Source organism: Budorcas taxicolor, chromosome 15 (genome assembly GCF_023091745.1).
Source record: "Budorcas taxicolor isolate Tak-1 chromosome 15, Takin1.1, whole genome shotgun sequence".
NCBI classification, from domain to species: Eukaryota; Metazoa; Chordata; class Mammalia; order Artiodactyla; family Bovidae; genus Budorcas; species Budorcas taxicolor.
In genome coordinates, this window is record NC_068924.1 from 73,177,009 (window position 1) to 73,196,870 (window position 19,862).

The following is a 19,862-nucleotide window of genomic DNA, read 5'->3' on the forward strand; positions in this document are numbered from 1 at the left end:
TCCCGGCCCCTGACCCCATGGGGCTGGTGGCTCCAGTCGTCCCCAGGACCAGCCCGGGGTAGAAATGGCATTTCCTCTTGGCCCGGCTACAGCTGTTTTTGTTGTCTGTGTTCTCAAGCGCTTCCTCTAGGGATGGCAGGGAGGGTAACCAGATTCCATGGGACCCCCGCTTGCCCTCTCGCCACTCACCCCTCTTCCCCTGTCTCTTTGATCCTCTTCCTGCGCTGGTCCCGCCTTCGCGCCCCCAGGACAGAATGACTGAGAACATGAAGGAGTGCTTGGCCCAGACCAAGGCGGCGGTGGGGGAGATGGTGACCGTGGTGAAGACGGAGGTCTGCTCTCCGCTCCGGGACCAGGAGTATGGCCAACCCTGGTGAGGCCCCAGTGTGGGGAGAGGCGAGGGAGAAGGGGGGCGTCGCCCGGCTGGGTTGATTGGAGACCTTGGGAAGAGAGCTCTCTCTTGCCCTCCTCTGAGCAACTCCTAGGACCAGGGATGGGCACGGGCTCTAGAAAAACCCAAGCAGTGACCCAAGGAGGCCTGAACCCAGGTCTCAGGACCCCTATCTTTCCACTATCTGCTGCATCAGACGAGCAGGCTGCCTGGGGTTCCTCCACCTGCCCCATCCTCGTGGTCTTCGGGCCAAGTTCTCGGCTTCTCTGCCCACCAGCCTCTCACTCTGATGGCTTTGTGCTTTCTCTACTGGCCCCTGTCCTGACCAGCTCTAGGAGATCAGACCCCTCGGTCATGGAAGTGGAGCCCAGGAAACTGAAGGGAAAACGTGACCTCATCATGCCCAAAAGCTTCCAGCAAGTCGACTTCTGGTGTAAGTGGAGCTTGGGGCTATTCCTGTCCACGCTGACCATCACCCCCACCCCCACCCCATCTCTGCTTAGGGGATTTGCAGAGGCACCTCTGACGATAGGCACTCACCTATTGTGTACACCAGACACAAGTCCAGGCCTCAGTAAATCCTCACCCTTAGCCACTGAGGTGTCTATTATTCGGTCCCATTCTCCAGGGGAGGACACTGGTAGGTTTGCTGAGGGTTAAGGACCTCCTGGCTCAGCTCCCCCGGCTAACAGATGCACACCCATCTGACTCCAGTCGTGACCTTTCTTCTCTTCTTTCAAATTTGAAACAAAGTGGGCTAGTGGCTTCCTTGGCATTGGCAGGTGTGTCCCTTGAGTCGCCAGGGAGGGGAGTGGGGTATCGCTACTGAAGATGCAGGGCCCTGTGGCTGCGGGGGTGGAGCCAGGGCCGGGACTCGTGAGTCTCATGCTGAGTGCTTGCCTCTGGTCTACGCTGTGCTGTGCTCAGGGTGGGTTTCTCATCAGCCCCTCAGCCACCTCCATGGGGCTCTCTCCCCCGGCAACAACTGAAGCTCTCTTTCCTCTTTCCGTCCCTGCAGTCTGTGAGTCCTGCCAGGAGTACTTTGTGGATGAGTGCCCGAACCATGGTCCCCCAGTGTTTGTGTCTGACACGCCGGTGCCCGTGGGCATCCCAGACCGGGCCGCCCTCACCATCCCCCAGGGCGTGGAAGTGGTCAAGGAAGCCAGTGGGGAGAATGACGTGCGTTGCATAAATGAGGTCATCCCTAAGGGCCGCATCTTCGGCCCCTATGAGGGACAGATCTCCACCCAGGACAAATCAGCTGGCTTCTTCTCGTGGCTGGTGAGTGTCTCCTGGGCCGTGCCTCGGTAAAGGGTGCCGGGAACGTGGAAGGAAACCAGCAGGGGGAGCCGTCTGCTGGCCCAGCCTGGCCCCAGAGCTTTTCTGCCATCACTGCTGGACAAGTGGATGATGGATCTTACTGTCCCTTTGCCCCTGTGACCCTTGGTGGCTGAGGGCCATTCGGAGGAGCCGCCTCTGTCAGTAGTCTGCAGAATCATCAGTGGAGCGATTTCTCCCTGAATCCTCCTGTGTGTGTCTGGAGGACCATTGTATGACATTTACAAAGGGTTTACCCAAGCCCTCCTCTAGAGTGGATGACCTGGGGCTGTGGGCTGTGGGGATGCAGAGCATGACATTCAGCTAAAAAAGCAGTGAAATCCAGAGCTAGAGGTAAAGCCTCCAACAAGACAGGCACAGTCTCTGCTCTCAGTGAGTGGACTGTCTGGTGGGGAGAGCGGGCAGTGAACAAATACATTCACATATGACAGTTGCGGCTTAAGAGAGAATACAAGATGCTCTAGGGAGACGGCAGCGTTCACAGTGCTCTGCAATTTGGGGCCTGGAGCCCGAGTTCATTATGTCAGCCAAGTTTGCTAGTTACTATCTAATGTGACCTTGGACCAATCATTGAACCTCTCTGTGACAGGATAATCATAGCTGATGGTGAAGATGAAATGCGTCAATGCTGCAAAGTTCTTAGAATCATGCTTGCCTCTAGCAAGCGCGCAGTGAATATCAGCTATTGCTGTTATTGTTCTTGGCCTACTTGAGGGGTTTGGGCAAGATTTCCTCTTGTCTGAGACTTAAAGAATGAGTAGCAGTTAGTCAAAGGGGGTTGAAAAATTGCTCCCTGTAGACAGAAGAGCTGAAAGAGAGGGACCCCAGGAAGTCTGGTAGGACAGCAGCAGTGAGGCAGAGAGGCGAGAATCGGCCGGGGAGGAAGATGGGGCCAGATCTCGCTGTGTTCCATAGGCCTTGAAAGTGCACCCTTCATCCTGCGGGCCATCGGAACATTTCAGACAGAAGTGTGACCTGGAAGGTTGCAGAATAGAGAAGTGGAATTCTGGGTAAAAGGCTGGAGTGGAGATTCACATAAGGAAAGATAGCAGCTGAAATTCAGGTGCTGGAGGTAGGGACATTTGAGAGAGATTTAAAGGGGAAAATTCCTAAGATTTGTTGATGGACAGGATGTGAAGATGAAGAAGAGGGATTTTCAGATTTGAAAAGGAAGGGTGATCAAAGATGAATTTCAGGCATCAAACTTGGACAGAGAGGAGGGGGACATGGGACAAGTAGGAAAATCATTCCTTGACCATTTATGAGGGCCTTCTTTGTTCCAAGTACTGGGCTGACTCTGGGGACACAGTGGTGGACCAGATCAGACATCAGTGCCGCCCTCATAGAGTTTACTGTGGGAAGATGGAATGAATTAAAGAATAAGATAAGTAAATGTAAAATGACGACTCTGAAAGGTAATGAAGAGACAGGGAGGCTAGGAGAACAGTGATCAACAAAGGGATTTGATGTGGCCAGAAGTCAGGAAAGGCTTCCTAATAGCTGAGCTGTGATTGAAGGAAGAGAATTCCTACCGAGTGACGGTCGTGAGGACTGTCAGGATGGATGGGGCAGCATGAGCAACAGTCCTGTGGCAGGAGAGAGCATGGTACATGTGCCCACCTGGAAGGCCACTGTGTACCCACCTTGGAGTGCCACAAACCCAGGGATCTGGAAGAGACAGACATGGCCATACAGATCCCAGCAGGCCAGGTTGGGACTCGTTCTCTATTTTAAGAACAATGAGAACTTTCATTTATGTTTTAAAAAGGTGAGTTTGACTGCAGGCTGGAGAACTGATGGGGTAGGGGCATTGGTCAAGAATGGACATCCAGGGGACTTCCCTGGTGGTCCAGCAGTTAAGATTCTGCCTTCCAATGCAGGGAGGCCTGAGTTCAATCCCTGGTCAGGGAATTAAGATCCCACATATTGAGCATTGTGGCCAATAAATAAATAAAGAATGAACATCTGCACCCCAGTCAGAGGGATGTGGTCATTCTCTAAGTCAGTGATGGTGGAGGCTTGAGCTTGGGTGGGGCAGAGACATAGAGACAAGTGAACTGCTTTGTGAATATTTCAAAGGTAAGGGAGATCTGATTTGGAAAGAGACTGGCCTAAGTAAGGGAGAGGGAAGTAAGAACAACTCCTGCAGTGTTCTTCTGCCTCCAGGTCAGGAATGGTGTCTTTCTGTGAGAAATGGGGAACGCCAGAAAGAGACTAGGTTGAGGGGAAGATCCTGATTTTGGTTTTGGGGCTTGTTGAGCTTGGAATGATGGCAAGATATCCAAGTGGTGATATCAACTAGGAAGTTAGATTATGGGTTGGGATCTTGGAAAAGAGGTCTGGAAATAACACTTCATGAGTCACCTGTGCCTAAGCGGTCAGTGGGGCCAGAGGGCTGGAGGGCAGTGCCCAGGGAGAACGGGCTGAGTGGGAGGTGGACAAGCCTACAGACTAAGCTTTGAGGAACTTCAGCAGTGAGCGGTCCACAAGGGGAGCTTGATCCTGCACGGGAGACACAGCAAGAGCTGCCTGAGAGGTGAGATGGCCAGAATGTCCAGCAATGACCAACTGGACTGAGAAGCCAAGCAAGGGAAGGGCTCAAAAGTACCCACTGGACTTAGTGCCGAGGAAGTCACTGGTGATTTTAGCAAGAACTGATACTATAAGACCATGGTTGCCAACCTGGGGCAACTTATACCTCCTTCCCCCTTTCTGGGATATTTGTAAATGTCTGAAGACATTTTTTTGGCCATCACAACTTGGGATCTAGAAGGAAGAGGCCAGTGAAAGTGAAAGTCACTCAGTTGGGTCCGATTCTTTGCAACCCCATGGACCGTAGCCCACCGGGCTCCTCTGTTCATGGGATTCTCCAGACAAGAATACTGAAGTGGATTGCCATTTCCTTCTCCAAGGGATCTTCCTGACCCAGGAATCAAACCTGGGTCTCCTGCATTGCAGGCAGATTCTTTACTGTCTGAGCTACCAGGGAAGCCAGGGATGCTGCTAAACCTTTGATAATACACAGGACAGCCTCCTACAACAAAGAGTGGTGTGGCCTCACTTGTCAATAGATGGGAGTTGAGAAATCCTGAAGAAGAGTAATGAAATAAGAACCTCATTAGAATGGAGGTGACTGGTTTCGTCATCTTTCACAAGTTTGATGGGAAGTAAGAAGTGGAGGAGAGACATAGGAAGGGTGATGGCTAAGGGAAGACGGGGGTTAAAGAGGTTTTTGTATTTTTTAAAGTGGGATGCCCTTTATTCAGACACACGCATCTGAGTTGGCGTCTAAGTCTCAGACACAAGTTAACTTTACTTAGGTTTCCTTGATCATATTTTAATGAATTTATTTTTGACTGTGCTGTTCACTGTGTGAGTGAATGAACCACATTCATCGCTGCATGTGGGCTTTCTCTAGGTGTGGCGCGCGAGGGCCGTTCTCTAGTTGCGACGCGCAGGCTTCTCACGGCAGTGGCTTGTGGACACAGCCTTTAAGTGTGGAACCATGGCTTCAGCGGTTGTGGTGCATGGGCTTAGTTGCTAGTGGCAAGTGGGATCTTCCTGGGCCAGGGATCGAACCCACGTTCCCTGCATTGGTAGATGGGTTCTTATCCATTGGATCACCATGGAAGTCCCTAAGGGAGTTTGTTAATGAGACTTTAACTTCCTTAAAAAACCCAGTGTAGATAGGCATGATGCGTTACCTTTTATGTTGCCTGAGAAGGTTCACATGGAGACATTTGATGTGGAAAGGCGGTAGGTCAATGTTTTTTCTGTCCCTGGAGGACTGTCTTAGAGATTTGGAGCTGATGAAGGGAGTTAGCTATAGTTGATCAAATGATGATTCTCCAAAGATGGCCAGGTCCTTCCCCTGGAACCCGTGGGTCAAAGGGACTGTGCATGTGATCAAGTTAAGGGTTTTGAGATGGAGAAATTATCTTGGGTTACATGGCTGGTACCAGTGCAGCTGCAACCATCTTTATAAGGGGAGGGCAGGAGAGGCAGAGTCAGAAAGAAAACACTGGAAGATGCTGTCCTGCTGGTCGTGAAGATAGGGAAGGAGCCAGGAGCCAACACATGCAGGCGCCTCCAGAAACTAGGAAAGGCCAGGAAACAGATTCTTCCCTCATGCCTTTTGAAAAACACTCAGCCCTGCCAACTCCTGATTTTAGGATTCCTTACTTCCAGAAAAGCAAGACAACACATTTGTGTTGTTTTAAGCCATTGTGTTTGTGGCCATTTGTTATAGCAGTAGTGGGACTCCAATCCAGTGAACGTATGTGTTCGGGAGGGGATGGCTGCTAAAGTGTGTGGAGAGGTGGAGAGAAGTATCTTGAGACAGGAGAAGGTGAGTTCAGGCTGGGGTGGAAGGAGAGCTGGAGGTGCCCACAAGATGCCCAGGTGGAGCTGTCCCGAGGCACATCGGTGTGTGTGGGTCTGCAGCCAAGGCAGGGAAGCCAAGCATATAAACTTATGCAGCCGAAGCCTTGGGAAGGGGTGGGCAGAGGGATCAGTGCTGCAGTGGGCGAGAAGCTTGAGGCTCGAGAGTCCGTTGGCTCGGGGGGCACACAGGTCCTGGTATTCTTGGCAGGGACGGTTGCACAGGTGGAAGCCACCTTGCTGTGGATTGAGGTGTGAGCAGGAGGTGAGGAGGGGAAGCCAGCAAGGGTGATCGGCTTGTTTTCAAAGTCTGGCTGCTTATTGATCAATTATTATATGCCAGGTGTTTACCACATTCTTCCTCAAAATAGTCCTGCAGGTGGAGGTGGCTGCCCTTCTTGATGGAGGGTACTGGAATTGAAGAGGTTCAGTAAGCGACCCCCAACTCCTGTGGGTAGTACCTGGCCGACCTTGGGTTCCTTCAAAGATAGGATGTGTGATGCCTGGGGCTTTAAGGAGTTCCTTCGCGGGAAGACATGTGTGGTTATGTGATTAAATTCAATTATTCAATTTAGCCTCATAGAGCAACTCCCATGTACTATGTACTGCACAGGAGGTTCTAGAGGTAACAGAAATGCACGAAGTTTACTCTCTGTTCTTATAGAGTCTGTGGTCCAGCCGTGGGCAGCAGGGGCCAAGGTAGATGAGAGGGGAGGAGGCCTCTTCTGAACCCAGAGTGTTGCTGGTAGTGTGGTGCTGCAGTAGATAGTAGGGGCGGGGAGAAGAGGAGTTGGTTTTGGCTGGGCAGATTGGGGATGGGTTTTGAAGGATGGGTAGGAGTTCAGTAGAGGAGGCCGATGCCTACTCAGCTTGTGGGACAGTCTCAGGGAAGAAAATCTCATACCCAGGGAAGGGCTAGGGGAGATCCCTTTCTTTCCCACCAGAGTCTGCTCCTGGGACGGCCCAGCCAGGCAAGCTTGGGATCTCTAAAGCAGGCATCTTCCCCAGGTTCGTGGCCTGGCATGAGTCTGGGGTCTGGAGAAAAGGGAGAATAGGAAGATCTGAGTTTGCAGCCTGGTCCTAGACCAGCTCTACCTGTCACGGGTGGGCGTGGCCCACAGTTAGGGGTGTGGCCAGAGGCAGCTATGTTGCTTCCTTGGAGGTTCCTTCCAAGGGCCTCTGAGCTGTGCCACCGGCATGGATGTAGGGATGGTGTGACTGAAGGTCACCATACCACATGGAGACTTTGACTTTTGTGATCCAGGGACAGGAGAGGTGTTGAAGGCCTGGAGAGAACAGAAGTACAAAATGGCTTGAGCAGTGCCTGTGTGGGTGTGTGTGTTCTCAACTGGGGCCCCAGTTCTCAGCTGGGGCAAAGCAGGAATGAGGAACAGCCTGCTCAAATGATGGGTTGGCTGAATGGTGCGGGAAAAGGACAAATGGCCTGAACCACGGCGCCAGTTTTGGGCCAGGATCTAGAAGCCCCACTTCCTGAATAAGCTGCATTCATGTGTCAGACCCTGTCCCAAAGCCATACTTGATCTTGTCTGTTCTTGACCTTCTGCCTGCCTTCCAAAGCCCTGGCTTCCATCCAGCAGAACACATTTCCTTCCATAACACAGTATGTCGAGTCTCAGTGGAAGCAATGGTGGTGCTCTAAGGATAAGCATAGCCGTTTATGTTTATTGAGTGCCTACTGTGTATCTGGCTCTGTGCTCAACCCTTCACAGCATGATCCTATTTTATCCCAGCGATGCCCCTGTGAAGCAGGTATTAGTCTATCCATTACTCTGCTGAGAAACCTGAGGCCTGGAGAGGAGGAGTCATTCTGCACATAGCTGAACAGCTACTGAGTAACTGAGCTGAGATTCGAACCAGAGCAGTCTGACTCTAGAACCCACTCTCTCATTCAGCCCCCGGGTCCTCTCCTCCTCCCGTACTTGTCTGGCCTATTCCTGCCTCCTGGCCTCAGTTGACTTTCTTCCACTCATCCTTCCAGCCCAGTACAAGGTTCCTCTCCATCTCCCCTCAGCGTGGAGGCAAGCTGGTCCCATTGCCTACAGCGTGATGCAGGGGTGGGGCCCAGATTGAGATGAACCAAATGCCCATCTCCTCTCTCTATCTATCTCTCCTTCAAGGCCTGACCTCCTCGGAAGGAGTTTTATTTATTACGTTTTGGCTGCACTGGGTCTCCGTTGCTGCTTCAGGCCCTCTCTAGTTGCCGGGAGCAGGGGCTACTCTTTGTTGCAGTGTGCGGGCTTATCCTGGTGGCTTCGCTTGTCGTGTAGCATGGACTCTAGGTGCCCAGGCTTCAGTAGTTGCGACCCGCGGGCTCAGCGTTTCAGCGTGTGGGCTCCTAGGGCGTGTGGGCTTCAGTAGCTGTGGTACATAGGCTCAGTAGTGGTGGCACATGGGCCCAGGTGCTCTGCACTATGTGGCATCCACCCGGACTAGGGATCAAACCTGTGTCCCCTGCACTGAGGGGTGGGCCCCCATCCACGGCACCACCAGGAAGTCCCTCCGAAGGAGTTTCGCATTCACTTATGGTTGTTTAGGAAAGAAATGCCTCTTCCTCCACTTTCTCATCTCCCTGGAAACATGCAGACTCCATAAATCACTGCCAGGCTTGCCAGGCTGCCCTCAGACACTACAGGCCGGAGACGATGCTGCAGGCACGAAGTGCCGGGGGAGTACCAGGCAGCCATGTGGTTTGGGAAAGAGGCAGAAGAAAGAGGAGTCCAGCACAGGGTTTAAATTAAATGTTTCACTGAGGCCCAGTCTGGTTCCAGAAGGGATTTAGGGCAGCCTAGCAGGATATATAAAATATAACACGATAGCATATTAAAACTGGGAGAGAGAGAAGAAAGAAAAACAAGGGTGGAGATCCTAAATGGAGCCAGGAATGAGGCTAAAAATGCATACCATAATGACCTGTGTATGCACTTTTAGCTATAGAGGTTCCGAATTTGGCGGCCACTGGGAAGAGGGAAGCTGACTCGGCTACCAGTGCTTTCTGGCCATAGCGTAAGAAGTCACAGGTAGCTCCTGAGGAGGTCTGCTTCTCTGGGTGGATCCTGGGCGGGAGACTTCCCAGGGCCCCTTTAAAGAGGACACCATGCGGTGGGATCCCTCTGCTACTGTCAGCTAGCCTCTCCGCCTGCCAGACTCCTGCTGTTCTGGGGAGAGGCAGACGTGAAATGGGATTTCGGGGTTTTCCATTTCAGCTTCCATCATAAAGTGGAGATTTATTTTAAAACTTAAGATTGGGTGTGCAAAGGCTTGTGACACGCCCTCCAGAACAGAGTCTGAAAACCCCCGGGTTGATGGGAGAGATGAAGTGTGAGCAGATGGTTGCAACAGCGCAAGACGTCAGGGGAGGCAGGCAGGTCTGACCGGGCTTGGGGGTGGGCAGGGCTCAGAGGAGGGAAGAGAAGAGTAATGGGCTGGTCCAGGAAGGGAAGAAGGCACATTTGAAGCAGGTCGGGCTTCTGTGTGTGTTTGAGAATCTGAGCAACTGCGTGTCATGCTTATTCACTCATTTCTGTTAACTCTTTATTCTGAAATTTCAAACTCTGCAAAAGCATAAGAACTGTGTGATCACTCTGCAAAAGCATAAGAACTGTGTGATCAGGAGCCACACACCCTGCATCTAGCTTCACCTGTTGCTAACATTTTGTAACAATTGCTTCAGTCTCTCTCTGTATCTCCTGGCTTCCCTGGCGGCTCAGATGGTAAAGGATCTGCCTGCAGTGCCAGAGACCCAGGTTTGATCCCTGGGTCGGGAAGCTCCCCTGGGGAAGGGAATGGCAACCCGCTCCAGGATTCTGGCCAGGACAGAGGAACCTGGTGGGCTGTATAGTCTATGGGACTGCAAAGAGTCGGACACGGCTGAGTGACTAGGCCACACAGCACAGAATAGCTGCCTACAGGCACGTGCGTGCGTGCGGGCACACACACACACACACACAGGCACACGCGCACGTGCACACACACACACACAGGCACATGTGCGCGCGTGCACACACACACACACACACACTCTTTTCTTTTTTCCTGAGCAATTTGAGACATAGTTCCCGGTATCAGGCTTCGTGGCCATGCAGCGTCTGTCACCCTTATCCAGCCCTGCGATTGTACTATGAAAGCATTCATAGACAGTACGTGAATGAGCAAGTGTCGCTGGGTTCCAATAAAGCTTTATTTATAAACACTGATGTGAATTTTGTATAATTTCAAATGAAATTTGAATTTATATAAGTTCTGAAAATCATACGAATGAAATTATATGGAAAAAGTTTCAGTTATGAAAAACAAGCAGAACCGTGCTCAACTCGCAGGCAGTGAAAACAGGTGAGGGGTTGGACTTGACCTACCAGCAGCAGTTTGTTGACCCCTGTCCTGTGTAATCAGAGTATAGCTGTTATACTCAGGATACAGTACTGTCTCAACTGTAGTCCTTATTCAGATTTTCCCAATTGTCCTGAGTGATGGCCTTGATAGTCTTCCTGCCATTCAGGACCCACTCAAGCATCACACATCCCATTTGGTCGTCACGTCTCATTAGTCTGCTTTATTCTAGAACAGTTTCCCAGGGTTGCATTTCTCGTCCACAGTATTGCCACTTTGGAAGAGCTCAGGATAGTTCTTTGCAGACCCTTCCACAGTTTAGATTTGCCCGTTGTTTCCTCCCGATAGACTCAGGTGATAGACGTTGGGCACTGGCTATGTTGCGTCTCTCTCACTGCAGATAGCAAGAGCCTGTGATGTCCATTTGTCTTCTCTTTAACTCAGTGCTTTCAGCAACTGTTGATGATTCTTGCCTGTATCACTTATTTTACATGGCTTGAAAGGATTTTTAATCATTCCTTCTACACTTATGACTGAATAGTCTTCTGTTTAAAAGAAGTGCTCAACTTTCTCCCCCACCCCATCCCTTAAGGTTAGTTTACTACCAGTATGGACTCACGGATTGTTTTTTTTTTCTTCATTGTGCTATAGTCCATTCCTCTCATTATACATTTTGAGCTTTAAATTGCCCTAGAGTTGGCCAGCAAGAACCCATTCAGACTGGCTTCTTGTCCTTCTTTTAGTCTTTCCTTACTTTCTCGTGCAAAGTTTTTTGTTTTTTTTTTTTCGCCCCAACACAGGGCATGCAGGATCTTTACTTCCCTGACCAGGAATTGAACTTTGCCCCCTGCAGCGGAAGCAGAGCATTATAACCATTGGACTGCCAGCAGAGTCCCAGAGATGTTCTAGCCATCTCTCTTAGGAGCTCTAACGTGTTTTAGTGAGAAATAGTATCTAGAAATCAAATCTCTGGCAGTAGATGTCCACATTGCCCCTGGGGTGTCCTGGCTTCTAAGCCTGAACTAGGCTTTGAGGGATGAAGTGAGTGACCAATGGGGTCAGGAACCGAGGGAACACGGAATCACAAGCAGTGGACATAGCATGTATAAAGGTCCAAGGGCACGTGTGTAATGTTGAGGTGGGGAATGGTAAGAGGGCACAGGGTACCCTGTAATAGGTTGATAGAGGTACAAGGTGTGCTGAGAGGGAAAAGTGGAAGATGATGCTAGAAAAAAGGTGCTTTTCTCACGTTCTAAGATGTTATGGATCTTAAAACACTCCTGAATGACAGTGTCAGCTTTTCTAGGAAAGAAAATATGGACCTCAACCCTAAGGTTCCTCTTAATGTCAGAAGCATTAAATGGCATGACTTGTATAACTTTTGTAAATGCTGGTAGTTTTGTTATTAAATCATGAACCAAACCAAAGATATCCCTACTCCCCACAAAAAATATAATACTCTAGTTAACTAGTTTTGGCTGGAACTGAGTCTATAATTCTTTAAATCTACTATATGGAACAAAAATAAAGCATGAAAAACTATTCTGAATTTTCAATATAAATCAACTGCTAACTTGGCCTTCAACTTTGCTTGCCTCCTCAGCACTTCTACTGCAATTGTTTCTCACTTGTATTATATTGAGGCCACTTTTTAAAAGAAATCTATGTACACTACTATATGTATTCCTGTAGTTACCAAACTCTACATTACATACCCAGTACTAATTTATGTTGACCGCCTTCACCAATTTTTAACAACCCCCCCACCCTCTGGCTCTGGCAACCATCAGTCTATTTACTACATCTAAGAGTTCGGGGTTTGTTTGTTTGTTGTTTTAGAGTCCACATGTAAGTGAGATCATATAATACTTGTCTTGATCTCACTTGTTTGTCTTAGCACAGTGCCCTCAAGTCTTATCCATGCTATTGCAAACGGCAGGATTTCCTCTTTTTTATGGCTGACAACGATTCCCTTGTAGATCTATCCACATATTCTTTATCCATTCGTCGGTTGGTGGGCATTTGGTCTGTTTTCATCTCTTGGCTGTTTTGAATAATGCTGTAGTGAACTTGGGGGGACACGCCCCTTTTGGTGTCAAGTTTCCTGTGGTTAAATACCCAGAAGTGACACTCGTCGATCATATGGCAGGTCTATTTTTAAATTTTTTAGGAGCTTCCGTACTGGTTTCCATAGTGGCGGCACCAATTTACATTCCTGAACCAGTGCTCAAGGGTTCCCTTTGGTCCACATCCTCGTCAACGCTTGGTATGTCTTGTCTTTTTGATGAAAACCATTCTGACAGGTGTGCAGTGATATCTCATTGTGGTTTTAATTTGCATTTCCATGATGATTGGTGATGCTGAACATTTTTTCAAAGACGTGTTGGTCAGGTGTCTGACTTTTATCGTTTCAGTTCAGTTCAGTTGCTCAGTCATGGCTGACTTTTGCGTTTATCATTTACGGAGTCCCAATTATTTATGATTACATTAATTTTACTCTAAAGTTACTTTAAAAGGTTTAAACATAGAAACTAAAGAAACACAACATTTCTTACAGCTTTTAAAACAACTATTAAACCAAGACAAACTTACAAATATAAAATGAACAGAACTACACAAACCAGCGTAATTCAAATGAACAAAATCAGTGTCCTGTGTTGGATCATGCGTTCCTGAAACTAAATCGCTGTTTATAGGGTGAATACAATAGTGACGACTTCGACACAGATTCTTCTGAATTTGGCGTGCCTCTCTGCTTTTGTGTGCCATGTGACACTTTTATTTTCTTCATATGTTTGTCTCTATTTAAAACAGGGGGAGATCTTTGGTTAATAAACTGCCACAGTGTTTGTTAGTCTTTGCCAGAATGCATTATTTACATACGAAAGTTTGTTCTTTTTTCCTTAGCTCATGGCAAGTAGTAATAATTGTTTAGTCAGTCAGCTGTTACAGTGTAACAAGCTACCTCCAAATGCAGTGCAATAGAATGAGGGTCTGTAAATGTTTGTGTAAATGGCCAGGTAGTAAGTCTTTTAGGCTTTGTGGCCCAAGCAGTGTCTGTCACACTGCTCAACTCTGCAATCCATCACAGTGTCAGAGCAGCCAGAGGTATGTGTATTCTAAGACTTTGTTTATGGAGGCTGAAATTTGAATTCCATGTAATTTTCACATGATAAAATAGTCTTCTTTTGAGTTATTTTCAACCATCTAGAAATGTACAAACCATTCTCAGATGGTGGGCTGTACAGAACAGGTGGCAGGCTGGATTTAGCCTGCAGGCGCCGGCGTATAGAGCAGCAATCGTATATCCTCGCTTGAGTATCTGCTGGTTGATTGCAGCTCCTCACTGATTCTGGTGTGTCTGCTGGTTGCCCATGGTTGGGCTGGTTTAGCTGCGTTCCGCTGTGCTGCTCAGCCTCCAGGCGCAGGGTGAACTTGGCTCCTCACCGAGGGCCAGGTCTGCTCCAAGTGTGTCTGTTCTGGGCCCAGACCCCAGGGGCTCCCTGGGGAAGCTCTTCTTCTGTGGAGGCAGAGGCCCTGGAGGCAGGGCCTCACAAGCCCATGTCAAGCCTGTGTTTGCATCATGCTTGTTACCATCCCATTGGCCAAACAAGTCAGATGACCGAACCCAAAGTCAAGGAGTGAAGAATTAGAGGCCCCCTGTAAGACAGAGTGTAGTGCAGAGTCTCATGGCCAGGGTGACAGGGAAGGGCGAGAGCTGGACCAATTCAGCCTCCCACAGGTGCCAACTTGGAGAAGGAAATGGCAACCCACTCCAGTGTTCTTGCCTGGAGAATCCTGTGGACAGAGGAGCCTGGTGGGCTGCTGTCCATGGGGTCACACAGAGTCAGACCCGACTGAAGCGACTTAGCAGCAGCAGCAGCAACAGCAGCACGTGCCAACTCAGTCACAAGCCCAGAGCTGCTGCTGTTCAATTGCTCAGGCGTGCCTCACTCCTCACGACCCTGTGGACTGACTGCAGCCCGCCGGGCTCCTCTGTCTATGGGATTCTACAGGCAAGAATACTGGAGTGGGTAGCCATTTCCTTCTCCAGGGGATCTTCCCGACCCAGGGATCGAACCTGCATCTCCTGCATTGACAGGCAGATTCTTTACCACTGACCCCTTGGGAAGCTTTCAGATCTGTAGCGTGAGGTACACAGTTTGTTTCCAGCTAGTTTCTCTCAGTGACATGCTCATTCTTTTTTAAAGAAAAATGTTGATTGATCGATTTGTTTTGGTTGCACTGGGTCTTTGTTGCTGCGTGCGGGCTTTCTCTAGTTGAGAGTGGGGACTGCTCTCCAGTTGAGGTGTGTGGACTTTCCATTGCGGTTTCTCTCATTGCGGAGCGCGGTCTCTAGGCTGCATGGGCTTCAGTAGTTGCAGCTTGAGGGCTCTAGAGCGCAGGCTCAGTAATTGTGGTGCAGAGGCTTAACTGCTACAAGGCACGTGGAATCCACCACGACCAGAGATCGAACCCATGTCCCCTGCATTGACAGGCAGGCTGCCATCCATTGTACCAGCAGGGGAGTCCAACATGCCCATTCTTATTTGCATTTTTGCTGCCCCCGAGATGGGCAGATTCTCCTGGCTCTCTCCCTAACCCTTGCCCTGAGACCTTCGTGTCAGGCATAATGAGGAGGCCAGTCTCCTCACACTGGTCCTCAAGTCCTGGCCCAAGGACTCATTTCACCAGTTTCTCCAACAGCCAGATTTATTACCGCAGGGAGTGAGGCCGAGTGTGTGCAGGGTAGGGGGTGGTCGTTTCTGTGGCTGGATCCAGGGCCGGTTCCCTTTCCAGGCAGAGCAGAGGGACTTGGAAAGGGAAGAGGTGTCTGCAATGGTGACAGGGCTCTGGAATCTCCTCCTGCTTGAGGGAAGTGTGTCTTTGGGCTAGTCACCGTTCTCTCTGAGCTCTGTTTCTCTGGTCCATTGAGTGGAGACCCCCAGTCCAGGGGAACATCCCCCCTGAATCGTGAGTGTTCATGCTTGTTGCATGCCTGGTGCACAGCAGGTGATGAGCACACTGCAGCCTGAACGTCTCCAGTTAGCTTCACGTGGGTCTCGGGACTGACTGTGGGTGGTAAGTGAGATTACAGATGTGGAGTTTGTGGTTGTGTGTAAGCATACCTCATTTCCCAGGTCCCCAGGGCCTTTTTGAAATTTGATAATTAGAATAATAAAAGGCAACATGTAAAGTTTTTCCTCAGAATTGATGGGGATTGGTGCCAGGGACCTCCATGGATACCCAAATCCATGGATGCTCAAGTCCTTTATATAAAATGGTGCAGTGTTTGCAAATGACCTACACTTCCCTGCCTGTATACTTTAAACAGTGTATTTATTTATTTGGCTGTGCCAGGTCTTTTGTGGTATGTGGGAATCTCTTTAGTTGCAGCCTGTGGGATCTAGTTCCCTGACCAGGGATCGAACCAGGTACATAGATAGGGCCAGGGCCAACTGTACTAATTCCATTGTTAGTTAAATGGTGGTGGGGAGGTGTGGGGATGGGTTAGATGGTGGTTCTTCAGCCTCCTTAGTCACCGAGGAGATAATTCCCATATACCAATATTCATAAAATGCTGTACACGTTTTAGGGAATTCATCGACACCAAGTTAGGAACCCATGGCTTGAATAATCTCAGAGGCCCCTTTAAAAGTTCTTCATTCTGTGTTTCTGGGCATAGCAGAGGCCAGAGGTCAAGTTCATGTCTAGGTTAGCCTCTTTGCATGCTGCTAAGTCGCTTCAGTCCTGTCCAGCTCTTTGAGACCCTATGTGCTGTAGCCCGCCAGGCTCCTCTGTCCATGGGATTCTCCAGGCAAGAACACCGGAGTGGGTTGCCATGCCCTCTTCCAGGAGATCTTTCCGACCCAGGGACTGAACCTGCATCTCCTGTGGCTCCTGCATTGGCAGGCGGGTTCTTTACCACTAGCGCCACCTGGGAAGGTCACCCTCTTTATCTCTCTGCATTTCAGTTTGCCAGCCTGGGAAGTGACTGAAGGCAGAGGGGATGCTGTCAACCTCCTGGGCCTCTGGGAGGAGCATCTGTGTGAGAGAGCTTTGTCAACTGTCGATGGCTTCACAAATCATTTTTGTAACTGCTTTGCCCTGAGAGGAGCTGCAGAGCTGAAAATCAGAATTCTTTATGGAATCAATGGGTTCCTGGAAAGTTGCAAGCAAATCAGGTTTTTAAAAATCCAATCTCTGCAGCATCTGGTTATGGCACCATTTAGAGGAACCCAGCAGTGAATTGTCGATGGTGGCAGACGTTTTGCAGCAAAGCAGATTGTTCCTCCCTATTAAACTGCCCATCTTTCTGTAGCAGATTTGCTCAAACCAGCACCAAAGCTGGGAGTCCAGAGAGGACCCCAGGACGTTCCTGATTAATTCTCATGAGGTCATCCGGGGAAGCCTGGGCTGACATCTGTCATGCCGCCGAGTGATTAAGAGCATGGGCTGTACCTACAGAGTCTGAACTCCAGCTGCCCCACACATTTCCTTTGTGGCCTCAGGCAAGCTGCCTACTGGCTCTGAACCTCAGTTTCCTAGTCTGTAAAATGGGAATAATAGTTGTTACCTTCATTGAGTTGTGAGAATTCATGAAAGGGTACCAGAGTACTTGGCGCAGTGAAGTTGCTCCATCAGTGGCAGTGGATAATGTTTTAAGGCTGAGGTCTTTGTTATTACCGTGGTCAGAAATAACATTCTAGTCTACATGGACCCATGCCTGTTGCAGGGAGGCAAACCGCATGTTTTTTATATTATTTTCTGAGGGTATGCCCACGTAGAATCATAAAATTCTTGAACAGTTTTTATAGGTCATTTAGGACAGACTTCCACTCAGTGGGAAAATTCTTTTTTCAGCTCCCCTGAGAGTGGGTTGTCCTGCTGCTGCTGCTTCTGCTTCAGTCGTGTCCGACTCTGTGCGACCCCATAGATGGCAGCCTAAACACCCCCAGTGACAAGAAACTCACCTCCTCACAAGGCTGCCTGTGCTACGGCAGGACTGTTCTGCATGCTAGAACATGTATGTTAGGACTGTTCTGCATACACACTCCTCATGCCGAGTTCAGGCCTCCGTCCCTCAAGTGGTCCTGGTTTTGCCTGCCTACCCTCCCCCCCGCCTACGTGAGGGTCCTTCCTACATTTGGTGATGTGTCTGCTTACTCTGGCCTCTTCTTCTCCAGGCTAAGGGACCCTCTTCCAATGCTGGCCGCCTTCTGTGGTCAGACCCAGGTTGTCAGAGTCCTTCTCACATCACAGTGTTCAGAGCCTGGGCTGGTCTAAGAAGTGCAGAGTTCAGAGTGGCCAAGGAGTTGGCCTTGAGGGGTAAGGCAGGGGAGGGCGCTGGTAACCAGTCTCCTGGGGCCCGGTCCTGAGCATCTGGCCCGGGCCGGCCCTTCCTGGACCATCTCAGTCCCAGGACTCGAGGTCTACCGCCTGCTGTCTACTTGGATGATGGGGGCTCATCAGTAGCATATGATGTGCTCTGAACACCCTCTGTGATCCTGCTCGCCCCCTGCTTCCTCCACTAGAACTTCCTCACCCTCTTCTCCAAAACTTCAGCTAAGCTTCCACACCTCCCAAGAAAGTCCTCAATGACCACCAGTTACAGGGCTCCAGCTCTGTGCTCCCATATTCCACAGAATTCCCCACCATAGTTCTGACCACAGGACAGCACAGTGGCCTCTTTCCATGTCCGCTGGACTGTGAGTTTTGTGAGAGCAAAGACACTGCATTCCCGGATCACCATTTTATCCCCAGAGCCTGTCCGTGTAGCTGCTCCCTGGGTGATGTTTGCTAAATGAAAGAATCCTTGATTGGAGAAAAACCTGACTGATGGAAAAGAAAGCTATATCAAGAAGCATCCCTCAGCAAACCTGGAATCTGAACCTAGCAACAGAGATCTTAGGGAGCTCCAGAGTCCCTCACAGCTCCCACCCAGGACTCTCAGCCCAGCTGAGGCTGCAAAACGTCTGATTATAACTGCGTGTTGTAATACATGTAGCTATACAACAATAATGCATATAGTTTTACAACTATATGTTGTAATACATGGAGTTTTACGCAAACCTCCCACCACCCAGAGTGAATCATAACTGACATTTGGTCCCCCTAATAAACATAATCATGACTGTTTATGGAGTGCCTTTCACATCAATCATTATGGCAGGGCTACAAGGTTGGTTTCCCCATTTTTCAGATGAGGATACTGAAGGCTGGCCAGTGAAGTCACCTGCTCAAGGCCACTTAGCTTGTCAGTGGTGATGCTGAAGTTCCAGCCGATGCCTCAGGCTCCATGGCTGTCACTTCCCACTAGGTATTCTTGCAGCTGGCTTCGGGACCTACAGACGCTTCTGTTCCCCCCACCCCACCCCGGAGAGAAAGGAGCAGTCAGAAAGTGCTAATGACGGATGATTAATATTATGATAACGTACATGGTTCCGTGAGATTCCTGGGGAAGGTCTCTGAAGACTGGGGTGTCAGCTGGGGAGACTGGCAGGGGAGGGGAGGCCTGGCCTGCATGTTTTCTCTTTTTGCCCATGAATTTTAAACCATGGAGACAGTAAAGTCTCAAAAATAGAGAAAGCAAAAGCTGCATCCTCCTCCCCTCCATCCTCCCCTCTAGAGGTAACCAGATATGAGTTTGAAGTGCGTCTCCCAGGCTTCCTGTGCATAGGTGAACACACAGTGATGTGCTGGCGGATAGTTAACAGCCTGCTGCTGATGGTCGGGGTGGGGAATACGTGTGCCGGTTTCCTTGGCGTCAAGGCTCCCACCATGTCTGGTTTCAGACCGCCAACATGAAGGCACTAAATGAGCAGATGGGAAGAGCTGTCATTTGACAATTAATCTATAGTATTTCTACTCTACAGATGCCAACATCCTCAAGAACATCAACATTGTGAAATGTAGTAAAGTAATTAGGAAGCTTTGGGCATTTGTTACCTATTCAAAATTAGAATATATGAATTGTAAGTTCATATAATTTAATTTTTAATAATGACCGTGTTTCACAGCTGGTTCACGAGACTGGAAAATTTCAGAGTCAGGTCTCGGTAACCAGGACAAGCCAGTTCTAGCCACTCTTTTCCTTTTCACTTGAGTATGAACCCTATGTAAATTTTTTTTTTTTCCTTTAGCTTGCTTGTTATTTAAAAGGCTCTTCATCGTATCATTCACTCAGCTAGGACTCTACCACACGCCATAGCCTGTGTTAGGGACCAGGGCCAGGCTACCATCATGAGCAGATAGCCATGTGCTTGGTTTTCATCAGCTTTTGGTGTAATGAAGGAGGCAGTCAGTTACCACATTGACAAGTAGACAAACCCTGCAGTTAGGTCTCTCAAAGGAAGCAGCAGGATGATGTTTAGAGATAATGCTGAGAGGGGCAGGTGTGTGGAAG

General features: G+C 49.4%; 1 protein-coding gene across 1 annotated transcript in view; it reads left to right on the forward strand.

The window, feature by feature from the left end:
• Positions 1 to 254: 254 nt before the first annotated feature.
• Positions 255 to 19,862, forward strand: part of PRDM11 (PR/SET domain 11) — a 48,411-nt gene continuing 28,803 nt past the window's right edge. The window contains exons 1-3 of the mRNA XM_052653184.1: positions 255 to 373; positions 721 to 824; positions 1,410 to 1,672. Of these exons, the coding sequence (XP_052509144.1) occupies positions 255 to 373; positions 721 to 824; positions 1,410 to 1,672 (486 nt within the window). The remainder of the gene's footprint in view (positions 374 to 720; positions 825 to 1,409; positions 1,673 to 19,862) is intronic.